This window comes from Aythya ferina (assembly GCF_964211825.1).
Source record: "Aythya ferina genome assembly, chromosome: 6".
NCBI lineage: Eukaryota > Metazoa > Chordata > Aves > Anseriformes > Anatidae > Aythya > Aythya ferina.
Window position 1 is genome coordinate 22,801,009 of NC_140303.1, and position 20,595 is coordinate 22,821,603.

The window sequence follows — 20,595 nt, forward strand, 5'->3', positions numbered from 1 at the left end:
AACACTAAGTTGATGACTCCCAAAAAAAATTCTTTGTCATTTTCAGTAGGAAGAATGTTCCAGACATAATCATATAATATTCCTCTTCATCAGGGAGTTTGGAACTTCTTAAAAAAAAGCTACAACTTTTATGGATAAAGTTGTTAAGTACTATTTAAGATTTTTCCTTGTTTGTTTACAGTTACAGGAGGCCCTGGTCTCATGTAGGAATTCCTAGAAATTCTGCGGCTGCTGAGATGCAATGATCTATTGAAGCTATTTTGCTGTGAGAACTGTAATACATTTATATCTATGAGAATCTCTATGTGTTTGAGATCCTATGCCACAACAAGGCTGTATCTAATAAAGCTTATATTCTATTCCAATAGGGATAAGCTGTTACTTTATAATCTTCATTCTGTATGTATATATGGCTCTGGTAGCAAAACTGATCTTTTCCTGCCCAGTTCCATTTTGCTGTCTTTGGTCTGTAGTCAAAAAATAAAACATAACAAAACAAAACAACCACAAACAAACAACAACAACCAGCGATAACAACAACAACAACAAAATTTACTGCTAATTTGTACTGACATACCTTCATATCAGCCAGAAGATAAGATAGATAATTAGCATTGTAGTAATTCTTTTATTTTAAGTGCATAACTGATGCTGGAGGTTAAACATTTGATGAAAATATAAACATGACAAGAATTCTGTGTATATGAAATACTGCTTTCTTCAGAGGAGTCATTATTATTTCCCATGATGATTTTTTTTTTTCTTAACTGGATGAATATCAACTAAGATGTAAGATGGTCTAGAGTCCATTTGTCCTTGTAGGTGTCAGGTGCTGCTTCCTGCTTTTACTTATTGCCATTCCACCCACCTGAGGCCTACCTATGACCAAGCAGAATCAGCCTGGGCTTTTGCAGCTTGCTTACTGGAATCAGCCTGACCCACAACATCCCTCTTGATGAAATACATAGGTAACTTAAAAAAATAACTACACTGTCGGCATCTTTTCCCAACTTGTTGACATTACATTCTGGACTATAAAGGAATAATAGAAAATAGACCCAAGAGAACAGCCTCTTTCAAAATAAAAACTACATTTAAAATCACACAGATCTGCTCTAGTTTTGAAGAAAGAACAAAAGAGCTTTAGTAGCCAACATTCTGTTAACCCACTACAGATTATATCCAACAAGAAGTAACTGACAATTTTTTATTTGTTAAATTTTTAACTGATTAAGAAATGCTTCTTGATCCCTCTTCTGCATTCAGTTCATTTTAATTGCTTCTCTTTTTTGTGTTTATTTGACGTAACTCATGTCCAGGTGTTATGTGTGTATTTTGGGTGCCAACCTGGATATATATTATGTAAAATAAGGTCCTGGTTATCCTAATATACCTCAGTTACTCCCAAAGCAAACACAAGAGAAGTAAATGGGAGGGGAAAAACAAAAACATATATATGTATATACACAGTTGCCTCCAACTGTATGTGTCAAAGAATTTAAAGACTTCCTTTACAGTCAGACCGGTATCTGACCAGCATGAAAAATCCCGTTATATGTTATACATAGTATAGGACAAAGACTCAACACTGTTGAAAAAAAAAATAATCAAACAACAGCAACAAAAAAAAAATACAATCAGAAAACAACTTCTAAAAGTTTTAATTTTGTTTTCTTCTTTTCTTAAAAAACCTTCCAGGGGGACTGGATAGCTCAAAGGGTTGGTAATAGGATACAGAGCCTTTCATCTCTAGGTCACCAGTTCGCATCCAGGCCAGGTCAGTAGTGACCAGAAATTGTTACCATTTGATGGGTTTTCAGTGACGTATATGAAATACGTTGTTGGAACTGTTGTTGGAACAGTTGCTGGATGCTGTTTTAGTTCTTATTCAAGAACGTGGCTGGTCTGTTGACAGTCACAGCAGCAAGACTGCCTTACCTGTTCATCTAAAGATGTGAGATACTTGATGGCCTTTTGGAGAAATCTTTTTACAACTATTATGAATTCATAATTGTTGCAACGATTACACGATTACTGTAGCAGTTAGTATTCTGCTGCCTGTTCTGGATCTGTGCTGTGGTCCAATGGATCTCTAGGTTGTTAAAAAGGTAACTGCTACAGGCACTTAGTTCATACAAAATCCTTCTTTCCTGTGAACCTTAATATATTTGAGTTGCTGAAATAAATTCCCTCTTCCTTTATTGACATCTCTATTTTCAGGTTTTTCACAGATTAATTCAATCAGTATAGCACATCCAGAACATTTTTATGGGGAGGAAAAAAAAAAGGAAAAAAAAATATATATATATATGGACAGTAGCTGGCCTAGAAATTCAATCAAAAATACCTTAATACAGTGTTCTAGAACAGGTCTGAATTGGAATAAATTCCAAAATAATTTCATTCCTGATTGAAATGTTGTTCTCAATTCCATCAACTTAAGTAGTAACAGCGTTGTTCTCCCTGCAGGATAGTAAAACAACATTTCTCTTACTCCTTTGAAAATGGCTTATTGTGTTCAGATTATTACTGGGACCCTGTTAGACTTTTTAAACATATTTTTTTTAAACAGTAGTTTATGCTTACATCACCTAGATACTTCACATTTTCTGTAATAGAAATCTCAAGACTTAAGTGTACTTCTTTTAAAGTTAGCACCAAAAACAGAAGCTGCCAAGAAAAGCTAAATTTTCAAAAAATCTTGGTTTTATACATGACAGTGATAATTTTGCTAAAGAAAGTTCCAATTTCTACCATCCAGTGGAGGAAGGCCTTAAAATGAGAAGAAAATATGCCCTGAAAATAACATTTCTACCTAAGATCTCTAAACAGGTCCTAATTCCTGGCCATAACTTTTGGGAGGAGGAGGGTGCTGAGTGACGAGTAGCACAGCCACAACACTCTGCTTCCAAAGGCCTTCAAGAGGCTGTGCAATACAGGTAGTAAGATGGAGCAGCTCTGAGTTTGCTCAAAATTATGTCGGTAGTGGGGAAGATTCCTTTATGTTGCAGAAATTAAGGAGCAAAGATAGACTTAATACATCCCAAGTTTCCACACCAATCCTTTCCTGTCTTACTGCAGGAATTGGATTACTAAGAATCAGATTCCTACTATATATTTTGTTTTACCTTTCCAGAAGGTCCTAAAAGTTTTTCAGAGAAAATAATAAAATTTAAAATAATATGCACTTTGTAAATGAGGTCTGGTATTCGATACTCAAGTAGAAGTGATTGCTCAGTTATTCAGCCAAACAAATATTGCAGAAGTTTTAGGAGCTTTGACAGACACATTTCTTAAACTTATATTATATATCAGAAAACTATAATTTTTTCTACATAAATAACTATTGATGTCTTGCCTACAAGGAGCTAAACAGGCAACTGGCCAAAAGCAAATTAAAATGCCAAATCAAAACCCCTAAATATGTCCTTGATATATGTCCTTCTTTAGATAAATGAAGGGTATGAATGACAAACTCAATACATGAAACCATAAGACTGGAGCTTGAAATAAATTTTGTTGATTCAAGTAGACACATATTGCAAAACTGTCTTGCTTTTCTATACAAAGAAATTAATCTTTGTTATATTCTTGCATGGAACAATAAGGCAATAAAGATATGTATATAATTCCTGCATAATCCTTTTAATGTAGAGCTTAGTTTCTAGATTCATGGCATTTTTTGTGTTTTCACATTAAATTTCAAAGTTATGTTAATTGAATTTACAGGTTGCCTTTTTTCTTTAGACATTTTAAGCTATAATTTGATGCATTTTTAGAATTTTCTTATGTCTGTATTTACATTCAACATGTATATCTTTTTTTTTTATATAGAACATACCAGTGTCAGGCTTCATCTTACTACCACTAGGTGTTATATTTTGTTTTTCTTTTAACTATTTTAATTTTCTCACTTATTTTCATTTCATTACATGTACTCATTTTAAGTATTTAAAAAGAAATAGTGCAATGTTACAGCTATTAATGTACTACAATAACATATATAGTGTTAGTTTCTGAACAAGCATTTATTAAGAATTGGTAAAACAGTATACAAAACTGCTGTTGTAAATACTCTTACACTCTTTTCTTTTTCCCCCTGTATTTGTGTACTAGGTGGTTGTGAATGCCCTTTTAGGAGCAATTCCATCCATCATGAACGTGCTTCTCGTTTGTCTTATATTCTGGCTAATTTTCAGCATCATGGGAGTAAATCTGTTTGCTGGGAAGTTCTACTACTGTGTTAACACCACAACTGATGAAAGGTTTGAAGTCGACCAAATCAACAATTTTAGTCAGTGCGAGGAACTCATAAAAAACAATCAAAGTGCCCGATGGAAAAACGTGAAAGTAAACTTTGATAATGTAGGATTTGGGTATCTTTCTTTACTTCAAGTAGTAAGTTATCACTCTTTATATACCTCTTATTATTTATATGTAATAGTGAAAAGCAATTCTAGAAACAAAAGCAGAAAACATATTTACCTGATGATTTTTATCTGTGGCTTAGTGACATTACTGCACTTATAATTGACTACTCCTTTCATAATAAGCAGCAAATAGAGCCTACTCAGAAGAATTAAGAATTTTTATATCTGACAGAACAGTTGTTATTCTTCCTATTCATAGCTCCCTCAATTCTCCAGTCTTTCTAACTGTAAATGTTTCTAGAAGTACCTAGGGCTGGCATTCTGAATATTTTAAGGTTTACCATTGCTGAAAAACAAAAATCCACATTGGTGTAATTAAGTCATTGAAAATAATTCCAGGTGGGAAACCCCCTCTCAGTGATATGGCTGCCACCACTGCAGTCTGAGGTGATCAATTACTATGGGAGCAGTTTCCATCCAGAAGAGAAACAAAAGAAAACTACTATTAGACAGTACAATCTATGGAATATTTTCCCTGCTATTTCTGTGCATAAGCACCTAGTGGCTGTTTAGCAAAAACTGAAGGAAGAAAGGAAAGATGACTATATTTGCAAAAATATACTACATGCTTATGCTTTCACTGTCAAAAATTGTGTCCACAGAACATGAACTGTGTATTTTGTCACAGCTAACAATCTGACCCAACTTTAGTTAGAAAAATGCAGGAGTTTTTCTCCTGCATTGGCAACAGGCAACCTCTATGGCTTTTTGAGATCACTGCCTAATTCTGCAGAAAGAATTTTCATTTTTATAGTTTAAAGTAAGCATCTATCTCTTCTGTTGGCATAAGAAGTCTTGTTAATGCAAACACTTAAAATGATGCAATAGTATCAACATGGGCCTGCACAGGGTCTAAAACATTAATTTTGAGCACAGGTAAATGTGCCTCCTCGTGAACAGAGCATGTCACTGAGAGACTCTGATAACTCTGAAGATTTAAAATTCATTATGATTAATTATTTACTGTCATGCTAGGGAAGAGCAGAGAGGGACCAACAAAATTAAATAAACTGCTGAATATAATTTGATTTTGGTAACAAAATTGGATTGCAGTAGAAAGACCTTGAATACTTATTTTCTCTGACTGTTGTCAGATGTAGATGCTTAGGGATATGGTTTAGTGGGGACTGCTAGCGTTAGGTCAGAGGTTGGACTTGATGATCTTGAGGTCTCTTCCAACCTAGAAATTCTGTGATTCTGTGTGATTCTGTGATTTTTGAAACCCATTGACCTAGAATCACCGTTATGGAGGGGAGGCTCAGTGTACCCATGTGCAGGTGAAAAAAATGTTAACAGGTACATTTTTTCCTGACATTGTGGCTACAAACACCACCCCGCCAATATTTGCTGGGTCGTATGTATTCCAGTGTCTCAGCTATGCATAGGTTATTTCATCTCCACTGAAAAGCAGAGAATTTTTTTTTCTCCAAAAAATATTTCTTAAATGAAATTTTAGATTCTTAGAGTACTGCATTGCTCTGGAAAGCAAATTGGGAGAAATATGCCAGCCACTAACACCCATGCTTCCAAAGGAAAAAATAGTCTAGGCCTACCAAGGAGGGCCATAGCTCTCACAGAAGAAGATGCCAGTTGTTTTTAAAATATCTACAACAACTAGATTTCACACAGGTATGAAATGCTTGCCTAGTCGATGGAGTTTGTTTTGTCAGTAGATTTTTTATATTTTTATTTTTTTCTGTACTCTTAAAATTCATGAAAAAGTGTGAGAGATTTTCTGTTTCACATACCAGAAAAAACAAGACACTTCTGTCATTCCATGAAACGAACACTTGACCCTACATCTTTTAGGGTTTGGTAAGTAAGCCACCAGCAGTGATTTTGCAGTTGTAGAATGATACTTTGTATACTAAGTAGCTTAGTTTTCAACTAATGCTTTAAAATTTGCAGAGTCTATTTTTTTTTTCACCTTTATGAACTCAATGAAGGCCACAATTCATAAATGTTTGAGATCCTTACATCACTTCCTCAAGAAGATATTTATAAGGTGATTTTCTATTTGATTTTTAAAGTACTTTGGATGAGATGTAGTAAAAGATTCTAAGGCCATCATGTTCTGAAGAAACACAAGTAGATAAATATGTCTTAACTCCATATTTACTTAACCTCCCTAATCAGTTTGCAGTAATAGGAAGACTAAATACTAAGAATTACTTTGAGAGATCCATAAGTATGTCAAACAAAAAAAAGATAAAGCTTGAAACTTGGGTGTTTGATCCTAAATAAGGTATCAAGCTTGAAAATCTGACTAAAAAATCATTATTGCTAGTAGAAAAGATTTCTCTGCACCCAATGTGCCAATTAAGGCACTTAATCTTTTACACCTTAGTGGTTAGTTGAAAAGTCTACTGAAGTCATTTGATTCTTCACCTTAGCAGCCACAAGCACAGACTTGTTTAGATTGTGATGGTCCTGAGAAAACAACCTCAGAGAGGTGTGTATAATTTTTTCTAATGATAAGCTCAGTGATAAGTGCCAATGGATGAATTACAGATATAAGGTCCTTTTGCAGGAGACTAGAAAGTATGGAAAACTTTTACAGTCCAGTATTTTTTCTGTTATCCATCCTACTCTCTGACTCATGCCTTCTGACCCAGTCCAAGAAGATTGTTTTTCTGGGTTATAGGTAATACAACATAATATATTGTTATAGGTAATAGTAATATAGTTTATAGGTAATACAACATGGGTTATAGGTAATACAACATAAACCTTTATTTTTTTTTTTTCATCACTGATGTTTTCTGTCTCAAGTGAATATTACTAGAAGAAACATTTTAGTATATTTTAAAAAGAAATAGTGTGGTAGTCCCCCCCCACAAAAAAAAAAAAAAAAAAAAAAAAAAATCCACTGAAAATCTTTAGTATTGATAACAAAGTTTTAATACTTTCTTGCCCAAAAATACAGGCTAACAATATGTGCCATTGATACTACCAAATTTTGTAGAATTTTTTGATCAGACTGAGAAAATTTTCCAAAAATTTTACATAATTTGAAGTTGGAGTGTAAATATCCTTGCCATTGATCATTATAAGCACAGATTCTCTCTGTAAGAAATACTTACTTCTGTGATCCAGCACAGCTCACGTTGTCTGTGGAGATCTGCAAACTTTTTTTATTGTTTGTTTTGTGTTTTGGTCTGATCTTGTTAGAGTATTTCTCTGTCCCTGAAGAAAAACATCAAAGCAGAGACAGTCTTGCTGGAGAAACTCCCTTCACAACTTTCACACTTCAGTGAGTAAAGAGAAACAGGCTGGTGTACGCAAAGAGATATGTCATCTGCCTTGATAACTTTATGGCATTATGCCTTTTCAACTTAAACCTCGTGTTTGGGTTCTTTGGTCAGTAGATCTGGAGGCCTGTTTATATCCAACATAATATGTGGCAAAATTCTAGGTCTCTCGTATTACATTATTCTGCTCTTACCAATATAAGGAAGAAAACAGATCTTGATAAATGTAAGGTATAAAATCAAGAAGATGAAGTCAAGGGCTATAAGAGAGATTAGGATGGCTTCAAAGGTACGACAGGCTAGTATTTTAAAAAATCAGGGCCAAAGTTTATCTCCAAAAGGGCATAAGAACGTTCCTGATGATTATTTCTGGTAAGGAAATAGAGGGGTGCAACTTCAGCTGTACTTCTAACTTCAATGGAAATTAATCATCAGGAGAAAATATTTATGTACCTCGAACAACAGAAAAGCAGTTTGGGAGACTTTTGTTTTTCTAACTATGTTTGAATCTGCATTTGAATCTGTCTTTCAAATTTCTTTGGGGAAAAACATTTGGAATAGATATAATCTTTGAAATCATGACTTACTCCTGATTTAGTGTCACTAAGAATATACAACATATTTGTATATTTGAGTACAGAAAGATGAAACTAAGATTTTGGGCTCTTTGTCATATATGGATTGTTTTATATTCAGTATGCACAAATGCCCAAATACCTTATTTCTGCTGAAGAAAATCTGTTGCTGACAAATGTAAGCCTAACAAAAAGAGGCCTAAGTTTCTACTGAATGCGGCAGAAACAGTGCTATTTGATGCTTTGATACTGAACCATTGGTTCAATTATTTGCTCAGGCAACATTTAAAAATTAGAAATTCTCCTACTGAGCTGAGTCTTCTGCTATGGAAATTACAGAATCAATTTTTTTTCACAACTAAATTCTTGACTAATGTTTTTGCATAATGATGCAAAGTGACTACAGTCACTGTTTCCTAATGATTTGTAGAAGGAATTAAGAAGGAAAATAATATGATGAGGGAACGTATTACTGAAAATTAATTAATGTGGGGGATTTTTTTTCTCACTTCTTCAAGAATGGTAAAATCTTATGGTTTTGTGAATGTGAGTTGTTGAAAGCACAGATTTTATTTTAGAAAGGTTGAACTGCAAGAAAGTAATGCCATCCTCATAGTTTTCCCTCTCTACAGTTGTTTCAAGTTGCCTTCTTAATAATAAAAAGGAGTATACAACAGCTCTGATAATTCTTCAGATCTTTTTCCTAGCTCTGACTGACACATATTGTTTGAGTTCTTTACTAATGATGACGCAACTTGATATTTTAAAATTAGTCTTTTTTTTTTTTTCCTTTGCACTCTAGTTATTCTAGGCCACACTGATTAATTTACAAAAAAAAAAAAAAAAAAAATCAGTTTGCCTGGAGAGCCACTCTATCACTTGTGTCATCTTTCCTGTATAAAAATATGCCTATTATTTCCATTTAGTGTTTCAGGTCAAAGTGCTGATTTCAACCAAACTCATTACATTCCAAGAAATGCAAATGATATACCAAGACAGAAACAAAAGTAGTGTCTGTAAAACATATGAATTAATCATCCTGACTTCTTTAGATCTAATAAGACCTCATCTAAAATTCTGAGTCCATGTTTGGCTACCATTTCAAGAGATGAACTTAAAGACAGCCCAGAGGAAAATGAATGATCTGAGTTTTGGAAACTAAGATCTACATGAAAAGATGGAAGGAAGACTGAAGATTATTCAACCTAAAGAAGAAAGGCAGCAATAATCAGTTTGCAAAGAAGTAAAAGGTGGTGCACAAAGGATGATTAATTCTTCACATCCGTAAGGGTTATTAGAAGTTACAGCCCTAACTGGCAACAGGAGGATTTAGATATTTGGAAACAATAAAGACAAGTGGTGGAATATTTTTGATAAGGTTGTGGATCATTGAAAGTCTTTGAGAACAAGTTAAACATCTGTTAGGAATTACATAAACAAAACTGATCCTACCACTCGCAATCCCTTGCAATCTGAATATTCCACATGGACTTTACATTCTTCAGTTATATAACGCTTTTTTCAGATGTACTGGTCCACCAACACTACATTTTGATTTCACCATTGCACTGTAAATTGCCTGAATTACTTTTTTTTTTTTTTTTTTTTTTGGGGGGGGGGGGAGGTGTTTGTTGACCTCCAATGTGGAAGTCATTGTATAGTGAATTTGCAATTTGCACCTCAGGAAAATCATGCTCTTTTTATTATTCTACTATTTTGAAAGAGGCACCTCCTTTCCTTTAAGAAAATAATTCCTTCTCATTTTAAGTTCACTTCAGGGTAATGCTTTGTATGCTGCATAAGCAAAGCGTTTTGAAACCTCTGTTAGAAATGAAACCTGAAGATGATGGAGGTATAGCAATAAACATGAAGAGCATTCCCTTCCAGGCTTGTTTCTGCAACTAACCTCTATGGAAAGGAATATGAAGGAACCAATGATCTGCAGCCTCAGGCTGCAAACACAACTGAGAAAATAAGTTTCTATTTCAAACACTCAGATGAAGCAATCTACAACTAGTTGTCAAATATAAAAATGTACAGATTTGGGGCAAAGGAAATAGCTGTAAAAGTTCACTCAGTGCTGCCACCTATAAGGCATATGAAGCCTGTGATGCACAGAAAACACATCCTGTTTTTAATGGATCATTTTGAAACATCTAAGGGATACAGCCTCTATAAAAAAAATAAAATGTATGAAAAGTGAAAATAGGATTACTATATAAGATAATTTTTAAAGTAGATAAAAATCAAAATTCTCATTGATAGTAACATAAAATTCTTATTTTTTCTGAGCTGATCAAATCTTTGTTTCCTACCTTTCTAACTGGTTTGAGGGGGAGGAACTACACATCAGTATTCATTGGTGTCAAATGTGTTATAAAAGGCTATTTCTCAGCTGTATATAGCCTATCCCATTGATCTGACTGATAAGCATTTAATCCACTAAAATGGTACTGCAGAATGATACTTCATTCTATCATTTGTAATAAATAATTAGAAGTAACCTAATTACATTTACTGCTTAAAATGGGAGTGGGAGGGGGGAATAAACAGCAGTGTATTTTATAAGCACCTCTGAAGAAAACCAGGAGACAATATTATTGAGAGATTGTATGTTATACTAGTTATATCCTGGTATTGTACTCAGTTGCCGGTAATAGTTATATGAGTTTTCTTAAAGTTATATGCCTAAATAGGTGTGTACTGTTCACAGGCTACATTTAAAGGCTGGATGGATATTATGTATGCAGCTATTGACTCAAGAGATGTAAGTACTCCAAATATTTTAAAGTATCTTTTTGTTTGTTTGTTTGTTTGTTTTGTTTTGTTTTTTTCTTTTCTAAAGGTCTGCCTATTAGCAAGCGTATATGTATCTTCCAAAAGCAATTAATATCTATACAATAGAATGAAACAAATTTAAATAAACTAATATGAGATTCTGCTGTAGCAAATTGTGGTAGCAAAATGAATGCAAACTGCCAGATATTGTCAGTAATAGATGGAATGGACAAAAATACATTGGTGTTAAGTGACAAGGATATAAAGGATATTTTGTCCAAGACTGATGCTTGTTCAGTTGGAATTTTCTACAGAAACTGTAAGAATTATATATATATATATATATTGTTTTTCCTCAGGTATTACAGCAACCCAAGTATGAAGACAACCTGTATATGTATTTATATTTTGTCATCTTTATCATCTTTGGGTCATTTTTCACGCTGAACCTGTTCATTGGTGTCATTATTGATAACTTCAATCAGCAAAAAAAGAAGATAAGTATTGTTTCATTTCTCTTCTAAATATAGTACAGAATATTGCCTTTCAGCAGGTGCATGATACATAGAATGTACACATAAGGTTTGTTCAAAATTTTAAAAGCTGAGGAATACTGGGGTATAAAAGATGTTGTATACATTCACTTTGTAAGATTTTACACTGTAGTGAATCAGACATACCCTTCTGTTTTCAATGCCCAGTTTAGTCTTCCTCAAGTCATCTTCTTTTTCTTGCCTAAACAAATAAAATATCGTTATGGGATCAATCCCCTGATTTAGGCCTCTACATTAAAGCATTCATAATTTCTTCCTTTATTTATTTTTTTTTTTCCATGATTTGTAGAGATTTCATCAGCACACAAAAAGTGGCTTCTTAGTTGTGAAAAATAAAGCATAATTTCATCACACTACTGCAGGTGCTGTTTTAATGATCCCGACTATTCAATGGCTCACACAAGTTCTGTTTTGTGGCACTGAACAATCTGAAACTACACATTAGAGGAGTGATTTATAACTGCCTCAGGGCATTTTTTAACTTTTTCATAATTCAGATTTGAATAATCTCACTGCTTATCTTTAAAATCAACTTCTTGGATAAATGTCTACATCACAGACACCTACATTTGATAACTATGACATTTTTCCCAATTCTATCTTCTTGGTTTTTAGAAAATGTCTGCCTATGCCAAAATTCTCCATCTTCCAGGTTACATTTGAAATTGTTCTGTAGCTCAAAACCGTGATATTTGTTATCTTTGTCTCTATTAATGTATTAACTCTGTGAAGGTTAGCTTTATCTCAGGACTGATCATAAGGCAATGGGACCTAGATGACATTTTCTGTCAGTTCCATAAATTACAGACACTTTAGATATTGAGTGAACTTTTAACATTACTCATCTGCAGTACTTCCATGTGATGTGGAAAGACTAAGCAAATACAAGAGCTACAAAATCAGGCAGGATTCAAGTTGAGTATACACCTAATATTTATCAAATAATCGATTGGCGATCGGCTCCAGGGCAGAGGCATAATGCATCGGAGCAGGTGATCGGACAGGCAGGGCTAATTTTTCCAGCACCGAGCCCACTTGAGGGAGCTGCCAGCCCTCGAGATGGCGGTGAATGAGGCAAGAAGGAGGTGTAGGCGGAGCCACCAGTGCCCCCTCTCTGGCCATTCAAAAGCCGCCCCTAGGGAGCGCGAGCGACCAGGAGCATGGCGAACAGGACTGGCAAACAGGGCGTGGCGTGTCAGTTAGGGCGTGGCATGTCAGTTAGGGCGTGGCGCGGCAGTTCACACAGGCAGGGTGAGCAGGAAGGGCAGAGCACTCCCCCCGCCCATACAAACACCTCCTCTAATGGCGATCTACCGCTAGTTCAGCTGCAATGGTGTACACCAGGCACAGTGCGCTCTCCAGGAAGTCTGTACACACCCAGACCGACTGCCTGCTGAAAACTGCAGCAGTTCAGGTCTCCGGGTACAGGGAGTGCCTGAGCCTGTTGCTACCACCTGTGGGGGACAAAGAGACTGTGTGTGTGAGACGCAAGCAGGTGGATGACCTGGTCCACCTCGTGGCAGAACTCAAGGAGAAGGTCGAGAGGTTGAGGGATATCAGGGAGTGTGAGCGCGAGATAGACTTGTGGAGCGACTCCCTGTGCGGCCTGAAGAACAGGCACCAGGGTGAGACACCCCAAATGGGGGTGGACCCCCTGCACTGTTGCTGTCGGGCAGAGATAGGGGACCCAGGAGTTGAGGAGGAATGGAGACAGGTCCATGATCAACATCGCAGGCAATGCCACCCCCCACCGGCCCCACCGGCCCAGGTGCCCTTACGCAACAGGTTTGAGGCCCTGGAGCTTGAGAGACCGGTAGCTGAGGAAGAGGTAGAAAGTCTACCCAGGAGGATGCCTAGGGCGAGGAAGTCAACTCCACACCTCAGGACTGCCTCCACCAGGACAGAAAGAAGGGTGATTGTTGTGGGCAACTCCCTTCTCAGGGGAACAGAGGGACCTATTTGACGGCCTGACCCTACCCGTAGGGAAGTCTGCTGCCTCCCTGGGGCCAGGGTCAGGGACATTGCCAGAAAGCTTCCCAACCTGGTTTGCCCCTCTGACTATTATCCTCTTTTAATAGTCCAGGCTGGCAGTGATGACATTGAAGAGAGAAGCCTGAAGACCATAAAATGGGACTTTAGGGGACTGGGACGGAGCGGGAGTGCAGGTGGTGTATCCCTACGGTATGCAGGTGGTCCATCCCTACGGTGGCAGGGAGGGGTACAGAGAGGACATGGAAAGCCCACCTGATAAACACGTGGCTCAGAGGCTGGTGCCAACACAGAAACTTTGTTTTTTTGACCATGGGGCGCTTTACTCAGCACCCGGCCTGATGGCCGCAGACGGGTCTCTATCTCTAAGGGGAAAATGGATCTAGGGCCAGGAGCTGGCAGGACTCAGTGATAGGGCTTTAAACTAGGTGAGAAAGGGGACCGGGCTGAAACAAGGCTTGTTAGAGCTGTGCCAGGGGGAACAATGGCAAGGCTGGGAGAGAAGGCAATGACCCAACTGAAGTACATCTACACTAATGGACGCAGCATGGGTAACAAACAGGAAGAGCTGGAAGCCATCATGCAGCAGGCAGGCTATGACTTGGTTGCCATCACGGAAACGTAGTGGGACCACTCTCATGACTGGAGTGCTGCAATGTCTGGCTATAGGCTCTTCAGAAGGGACAGACAGCAAGGAAGGGGTGGCTCTCTATATCAGAGGGAGTTTTGATGTCGCAGAACTTGAGGCTGGGAATGATAAGGTTGAGTCACTATGGGTTAGGATCAGTGGGAAGGCCAACAAGGGAAGCATCCTGGTGGGGGTCTGTTAGAGACTGCCAAACCAGGATGAGGAGACTGATGAGGAGTTCTACAGGCAACTGACAAAAGTTGCAAAATCGTCAGTGCTTGTTCTTGTGGGGGACTTCAACTTCCCAGATATATCCTGGAAGCACAACACAGCTCAGAGAAAGCAGTCTAAGAGGTTTCTGGAGAGCGTGGAAGATAGCTTCCTGACGCAGCTGGTTAGTGAGCCTACCAGGGGAGATGCCCTGCTAGACCTTCTCTTCACAAACAGAGAAGGACTGGTGGGAGATGTGGTGGTTTGAAACTGTCTTGGGCAGAATGACCATGAAATGGTGGAGTTCTCCATTCTTGGAGAAGCCAGAAAGGGGACCAGTAAAACCGCTGTATTGGACTTCCGGAGGGCTGACTTTGAACTGTTCAGGACACTGGTTGGTAGAGTCCCTTGGGAAGTGGTTCTGAAGGGCAGAGAAGTCCAGGAAGGCTGGGCGCTCTTCAAGAAGGAAATCTTAATGGCTCAGGAGCGGTCTGTCCTCACGTGCCCAAAGATGAGCCGGCGGGGAAGAAGACTGGTCTGGCTGAACAGAGAATTGTGGCTTGAGCTTAGCAGGAAAAAGAGAGTTTACAATCTTTAGAAAAAAGGGCAGGCCACTCGGGAGGACTATAAGGATGTTGCGAGGCAGTGCAGGGACAAAATTAGAAAGGCCAAAGCTCATCTGGAGCTCAGTCTGGCTACTGCTGTCAAAGACAACAAAAAATGTCTTTACAAATACATTAATGCAAAACAGAGGACTAAATCTCCAGCCTTTACTGGATGCGGGGGGAACTTAGTTACGAAAGATGAGGAAAAGGCGGAGGTGCTTAATGCCTTCTTTGCCTCAGTCTTTAGTGGCAAAACCAGTTGCTCTCTGGATACCCAGTACCCTGAACTGGTGGAAGGGGATGGGGAGCAGAATGTGGCCCTCACTATCCATGAGGAAATGGTTGGTGACCTCCTATGGCACTTGGATGTACAGAAGTCGATGGGAACAGATGGAATCCACCCGAGGATACTAAGATAACTGGCGGAGGAGCTGGCCAAGCCACTTACCATCATTTATCAACAGTCCTGGCTATTGGGGGAGGTCCCAGTCAACTGGCGGCTAGCAAATGTGACGCCCATCTACAAGAAGGGCCAGAGGGCAGACCAGGGAAACTATAGGCCTGTCAGTTTGACCTCAGTGCCAGGGAAACTCATGGAGCAGATTTATCTTGAGTGTCATCACGCGGCACTTACAGGGCAACCAGGTGATCAGGCCCAGTCAGCATGGGTTTATGAAAGGCAGGTCCTGCTTGACGAACATGATCTCCTTCCATGACAAAGTGATGCACTTGGTGGATGAGGGAAAGGCTGTGGTTGTGGTCTACCTTGACTTCAACAAGGCTTTTGACACCGTTTCCCACAGTGTTCTCCTCAAGAAACTGTCTGCTCATGGCTTGGACTGGCGTATGCTTCGTTGGGTTAAAAACTGGCTGGATAACCAGACCCAAAGAGCCGTGGTGAATGGAGTCAAATCCAGCTGGAGGCCGGTCACTAGTGGCGTTCCCCAGGGCTCGGTACTGGGGCTGGTCCTCCTTAATATCTTTACCAATGATCTGGATGAGGGGATCGAGTACACCCTCAGTGAGTTCACAGATGACACCAAGTTAGGTGTGTGTGTCGACCTGCTCGAGGGTAGGAAGGCTCTGCAGGAGGATCTGGATAGGCTGGACGGATGGGCTGAGGTCAACTGTATGAAGTTCAACAAGGCCAAGTGCCGGGTCCTGCACCTGGGGCGCAATAACAACAATCAGAGCTACAGGTTGGGAGATGAGTGGTTGGAAAGCTGCCTGGCGGAGAAGGACCTGGGAGCATTGGTGGATAGTCGGCTGAATACGAGCCAGCAGTGTGTTCAGGTGCCCAAGAAGGCCAACGGCATCCTGGCTTGCATAAGAAGCAGTGTGGCCAGCAGGTCTAGGGAAGTGATTGTCCCCCTGTACTCGGCCCTGGTGAGGCTGCACCTCGAGTACTGTGTTCAGTTTTTGGCCCCTTGCTACAAGAAGGACATCGAGGTGCTTGAAAGCGTCCAGAGAAGGGCGATGAAGCTGGTGAGGGGTCTGGAGAACAAGTCCTACGAGGAGTGGCTGAGGGAGCTGGGATTCTTCAGCCTGGAGAAGAGGAGGCTCGGGGTGACCTTATCACTCTTTATAAGTACATTAAAGGAGGCTGTAGAGAGGTGAGTGTTGGTCCTCCCATGTGCCTGGTAACAGGATGAGGGGGAACTGGCTAAAGTTGCACCAGGGGTGTTTTAGGTTGGATATTAGGAAGAACTTCTTTACTGAGAGGGTTGTGAGGCATTGGAATGAGCTGCCCAGGGAAGTGGTGGAGTCACCATCCCTGGAGGTCTTTAAGACATTTAGATGTTGAACTTAGCAATATGGTTTAGTGGAGGACTTGTTAGTGTTACGTAAGAGGTTGGACTCGATGATCTTGAGGTCTCTTCCAACCTAGACAATTCTGTGATTCTGTGATTCTGTGAAATGAATCAAGCCTATCCTGTTTTACTTAGAAGAATGATCCTTTGGATCATTGGATGTCAACTCTACCGCAAAGCACATAACCAAAATCATTGTAAAGATGTGTACTTTATCTTTACTCTTATTTTACAAGACAGGTTATCCCTGAGCACCAATGAACATCATCTGTCTTTTGAAATATTTGTGCCACTTGAATTTTCATAAAAGAGAAGCATGCCCAGTCTGATTCTTTAAGGGATATAAACATTACTTAACAACCTCTGAATTCTCTGAAGACATTATGATCTAGTCAGATTATCTTTAAACACTGCCTGTCTTAGTTCTGAATGTTTCAGTTTCAGAATCCATCAGAAATCTTTTCCACACTTAAAAAATCACAATATTGGAATTTTATCCAATCATGTGGAAAAGGATTGGCAGGGATTAGTGTAAGGTACCATTTTTCTCATTGAATCTTCTTGCAGGTTACCTGGAGTATTTGGGGCATTTTAACCATCAAGACAATCATGATAACTTCCATGAAAATCCACTTTTTTGTAATATAAGCACATCTATCCAAACAACTATGTCTTTAGTCACTAATACCGATTTTCTAAATGACTGACCAACATTTGCCTATTTAATAGTGAATTAGTAACCTATAAGTTACTAATACACAGTACTTTTTATAAACTCTTGAGAGAAGGATGTTCCTTCAGGTTTAACATTTAACAAGACCAACTGCCGGGTCCTACACCTGGGATGGGGCAACCCTGGCTATATGTACAGACTGGGCAACGAGACACTGAAGAGCAGCCCCGCAGAGAAGGATCTGGGGGTTCTGGTTGATAGCAAGCTGAATATGAGCCAGCAGTGTGTGCCGGCAGCCAGGAGGGCCAACCATATCCTGGGGTGCCTCAAGCACAGCACTGCTAGTTGGTTGAGGGAAGTGAGTGTCCCACTCTGGTCTGCACTGGTGCGGCCTCACCTCAAGCACTGTGTGCAGTTCTGGGCACCACAGTACAAAAAGGACGTGAAACTGTTGGAGAGTATCCAGAGGAGGGCTACAAAGATGGTGAAGGGCCTAGAGGGGGAGATGTATGAGGAGCGGCTGAGGGCACTGGGCCTGTTCAGCCTGGAGAAGAGGAGGCTGAGGGGAGACCTCATCACAGCCTACAGCTTCCTCACAAGGGGGAGTGGAGGGGCAGGCGCTGATCTCTTCTCTTTAGTGACCAGTGATAGGACCCAAAGGAATGGTGTCAAGCTGCGACAGGGGAGGTTCAGGCTGGATATCGTGAAGAGGTTCTTCACTGAGACGGTTGTCCCACACTGGAACAGGCTCCCTAGGGCCGTGGTCATGGCACCAAGCCTGTCGGAGTTTAAGAAGCATTTGGACTGTGCTCTCAGTCATATGGTCTGAATTTTTGGGTAGACCTGTGTGGCCAGGAGTTGGGCTCAATGATCCTTATGGGTCCCTTCCAACTCAGGATATTCTATAAGGTGTGATTTTTAGAAAGTCATTATTAGTTGAATTAGAGTCTGTTTTGGTACAAAAATGACTAGCCCTGGTAAAAAATGTTTGGATTTAGAGGCATTGTGCCAAGAAGCCATTTCAAAACAGTTACAAAAGGGGGTCACCTTCATCAGACATGACACTTCTTAGTCTGTGTCTGGTACTAAAAGTCTGACAAAAAAAAATACTGGGGCCTATGTATGTAATTGAGTTAGATGTCCTATTTATCATTTCTGATGGTGTATGTAGGCCTATCTCCAGATATAATGAAGCTTTAAACTAAAAATTCACTAAATTGTTAACTAAGCTTCATACTACTTCATTAGTATTAACTGAAGATAGCTACTGGTAAGAGCAATTCAAGCTTGTGCATATCATTCTCCTAGTGTCAGTTTATACTTATGCCCTTACAGTAACCCATATATAATAATTATATGTTATTAATCACCTTTCACTTTAAAAAAATTTCAGCACTGAATATAAATGTGATTATAACCAGATTTGATATCATGTTTTTACTTTGGAGGTCAAGACATATTTATGACAGAAGAGCAGAAGAAATACTACAATGCAATGAAAAAGTTGGGATCCAAAAAACCGCAAAAACCTATACCAAGACCAGGGGTAAAATTATTTCTATATATCAGGCCAATTGCTACTTTTGAACAGCAAATTTTTACTGATATACAGACAGCCAATTTCTATGCATGTACAAATTACCATTAGCTGGTTTATCAGTCAGGAAAAATGAGTATTTCACTCAGCAAACTATAAGTAACATATCTTCTTTCAAAAATTGTCATTTTAAATTACCTAACACTCTCTTGATTTATGATCCATCAGTCATAATACATTATAAAAGCTCTGTATTTTGAAACCATTTGATGATTTTTTTAATGTATTTGCTGGATTTGCTGTAATGTTTCCTGAAATTTTCAAGCAAAAATGTTCACAGTAAAAAGCAACAGTAAATGTTCACAGTAAATGTTCACAGTAAAAAACAAAAAGTAGCCTGGACTAAGCTAAATGTTTTCCCATTCAATTATTTGAAGTAATTTTAAAAGGAATGGTAAGATAGTAAAGACAAGCAGAAGTTACAACACAAAATTAAAAGTGATCATATGATTTCCATGGATACATTTTCATGGCTATGCTTTAAGGAAGGACCATGTTTAATCACATGATCTCCTTCTCTATTTTTCTGTTAGGGCTCAGTCTTACTTGTTTCACAGAACGGAAAGTGTATGAGGCAAAACCTTGCACAAAAAAAAAAAAAAAAAAAAAAAAAAAAAAAAAAAAAAAAAAAAAAAAAAGGTAACAGTGAAATCAGAACCCAGCAGAGAGAAACTTCATGATTCTGCCAGGTAGCATACAAAAAAAGTAGACTGAACTAAACTGTTGTATTCACTTTGATTTGACTACTCTAGTTAAGTTACCTAGATATATTTTCATAGAAGCTTCACTTTACTACATATATTTTTCTATTTTCTTCTAAAAGGAAAAGAAAAACAATTACAGTTTGTATTGGATTATTTATTTTTTTCTTTTTCTCCTCAGAACAAATTCCAAGGCATGGTCTTTGATTTTGTGACACAACAAGCATTTGACATCAGCATCATGATTCTTATCTGTCTTAACATGGTTACCATGATGGTAGAAACTGATGACCAGAGTAAAGAAATGGAAAATATTTTATACTGGATAAACCTGGTATTTATTGTCCTTTTCACTGGAGAATGTGTCCTGAAATTAATTTCACTCCGACATTATTATTTCACTATAGGCTGGAACATTTTTGATTTTGTAGTTGTCATTCTCTCAATAGTAGGTAAGTTGTATTTATTAACCTAAAAATACAGTCAAATAAATATAATGTGAACTTTTACTCAATAGAGCTATACAGTTGGCTTTTGCCATTGCAAGGTTTATAACTGTCATGCAAGTTTTCATTTTATCTGTTAACGTACCTAATCCAGCTATCATAACTGTAATCATTCAACATATATTGCACAAGCAAATATTAAGTATAACTGGTAACAGAAATTATGCAAGAATACATGGAATATCTTTAACTGGTACACAAAACATCAATTTTAAAACTATTTTTCTAAATTACCACTATAATATGGAGATTAAGTGGTAATATTGGTAATATATGTATGTATGTAT

General features: G+C 38.4%; 1 protein-coding gene across 3 annotated transcripts in view; it reads left to right on the forward strand.

Annotated features, from left to right (window-relative positions):
• LOC311438627 (sodium channel protein type 1 subunit alpha) overlaps nucleotides 1-20,595 on the forward strand; it is a 101,282-nt gene that overhangs the window by 77,366 nt on the left and 3,321 nt on the right. For all 3 annotated transcript variants that reach the window (XM_084523216.1, XM_084523215.1, XM_084523217.1), the window contains exons 23-27: nucleotides 4,117-4,398; nucleotides 10,970-11,023; nucleotides 11,394-11,531; nucleotides 18,946-19,050; nucleotides 19,984-20,254. In XM_084523216.1, coding sequence (XP_084379342.1) covers nucleotides 4,117-4,398; nucleotides 10,970-11,023; nucleotides 11,394-11,531; nucleotides 18,946-19,050; nucleotides 19,984-20,254 — 850 coding nt within the window. The remainder of the gene's footprint in view (nucleotides 1-4,116; nucleotides 4,399-10,969; nucleotides 11,024-11,393; nucleotides 11,532-18,945; nucleotides 19,051-19,983; nucleotides 20,255-20,595) is intronic.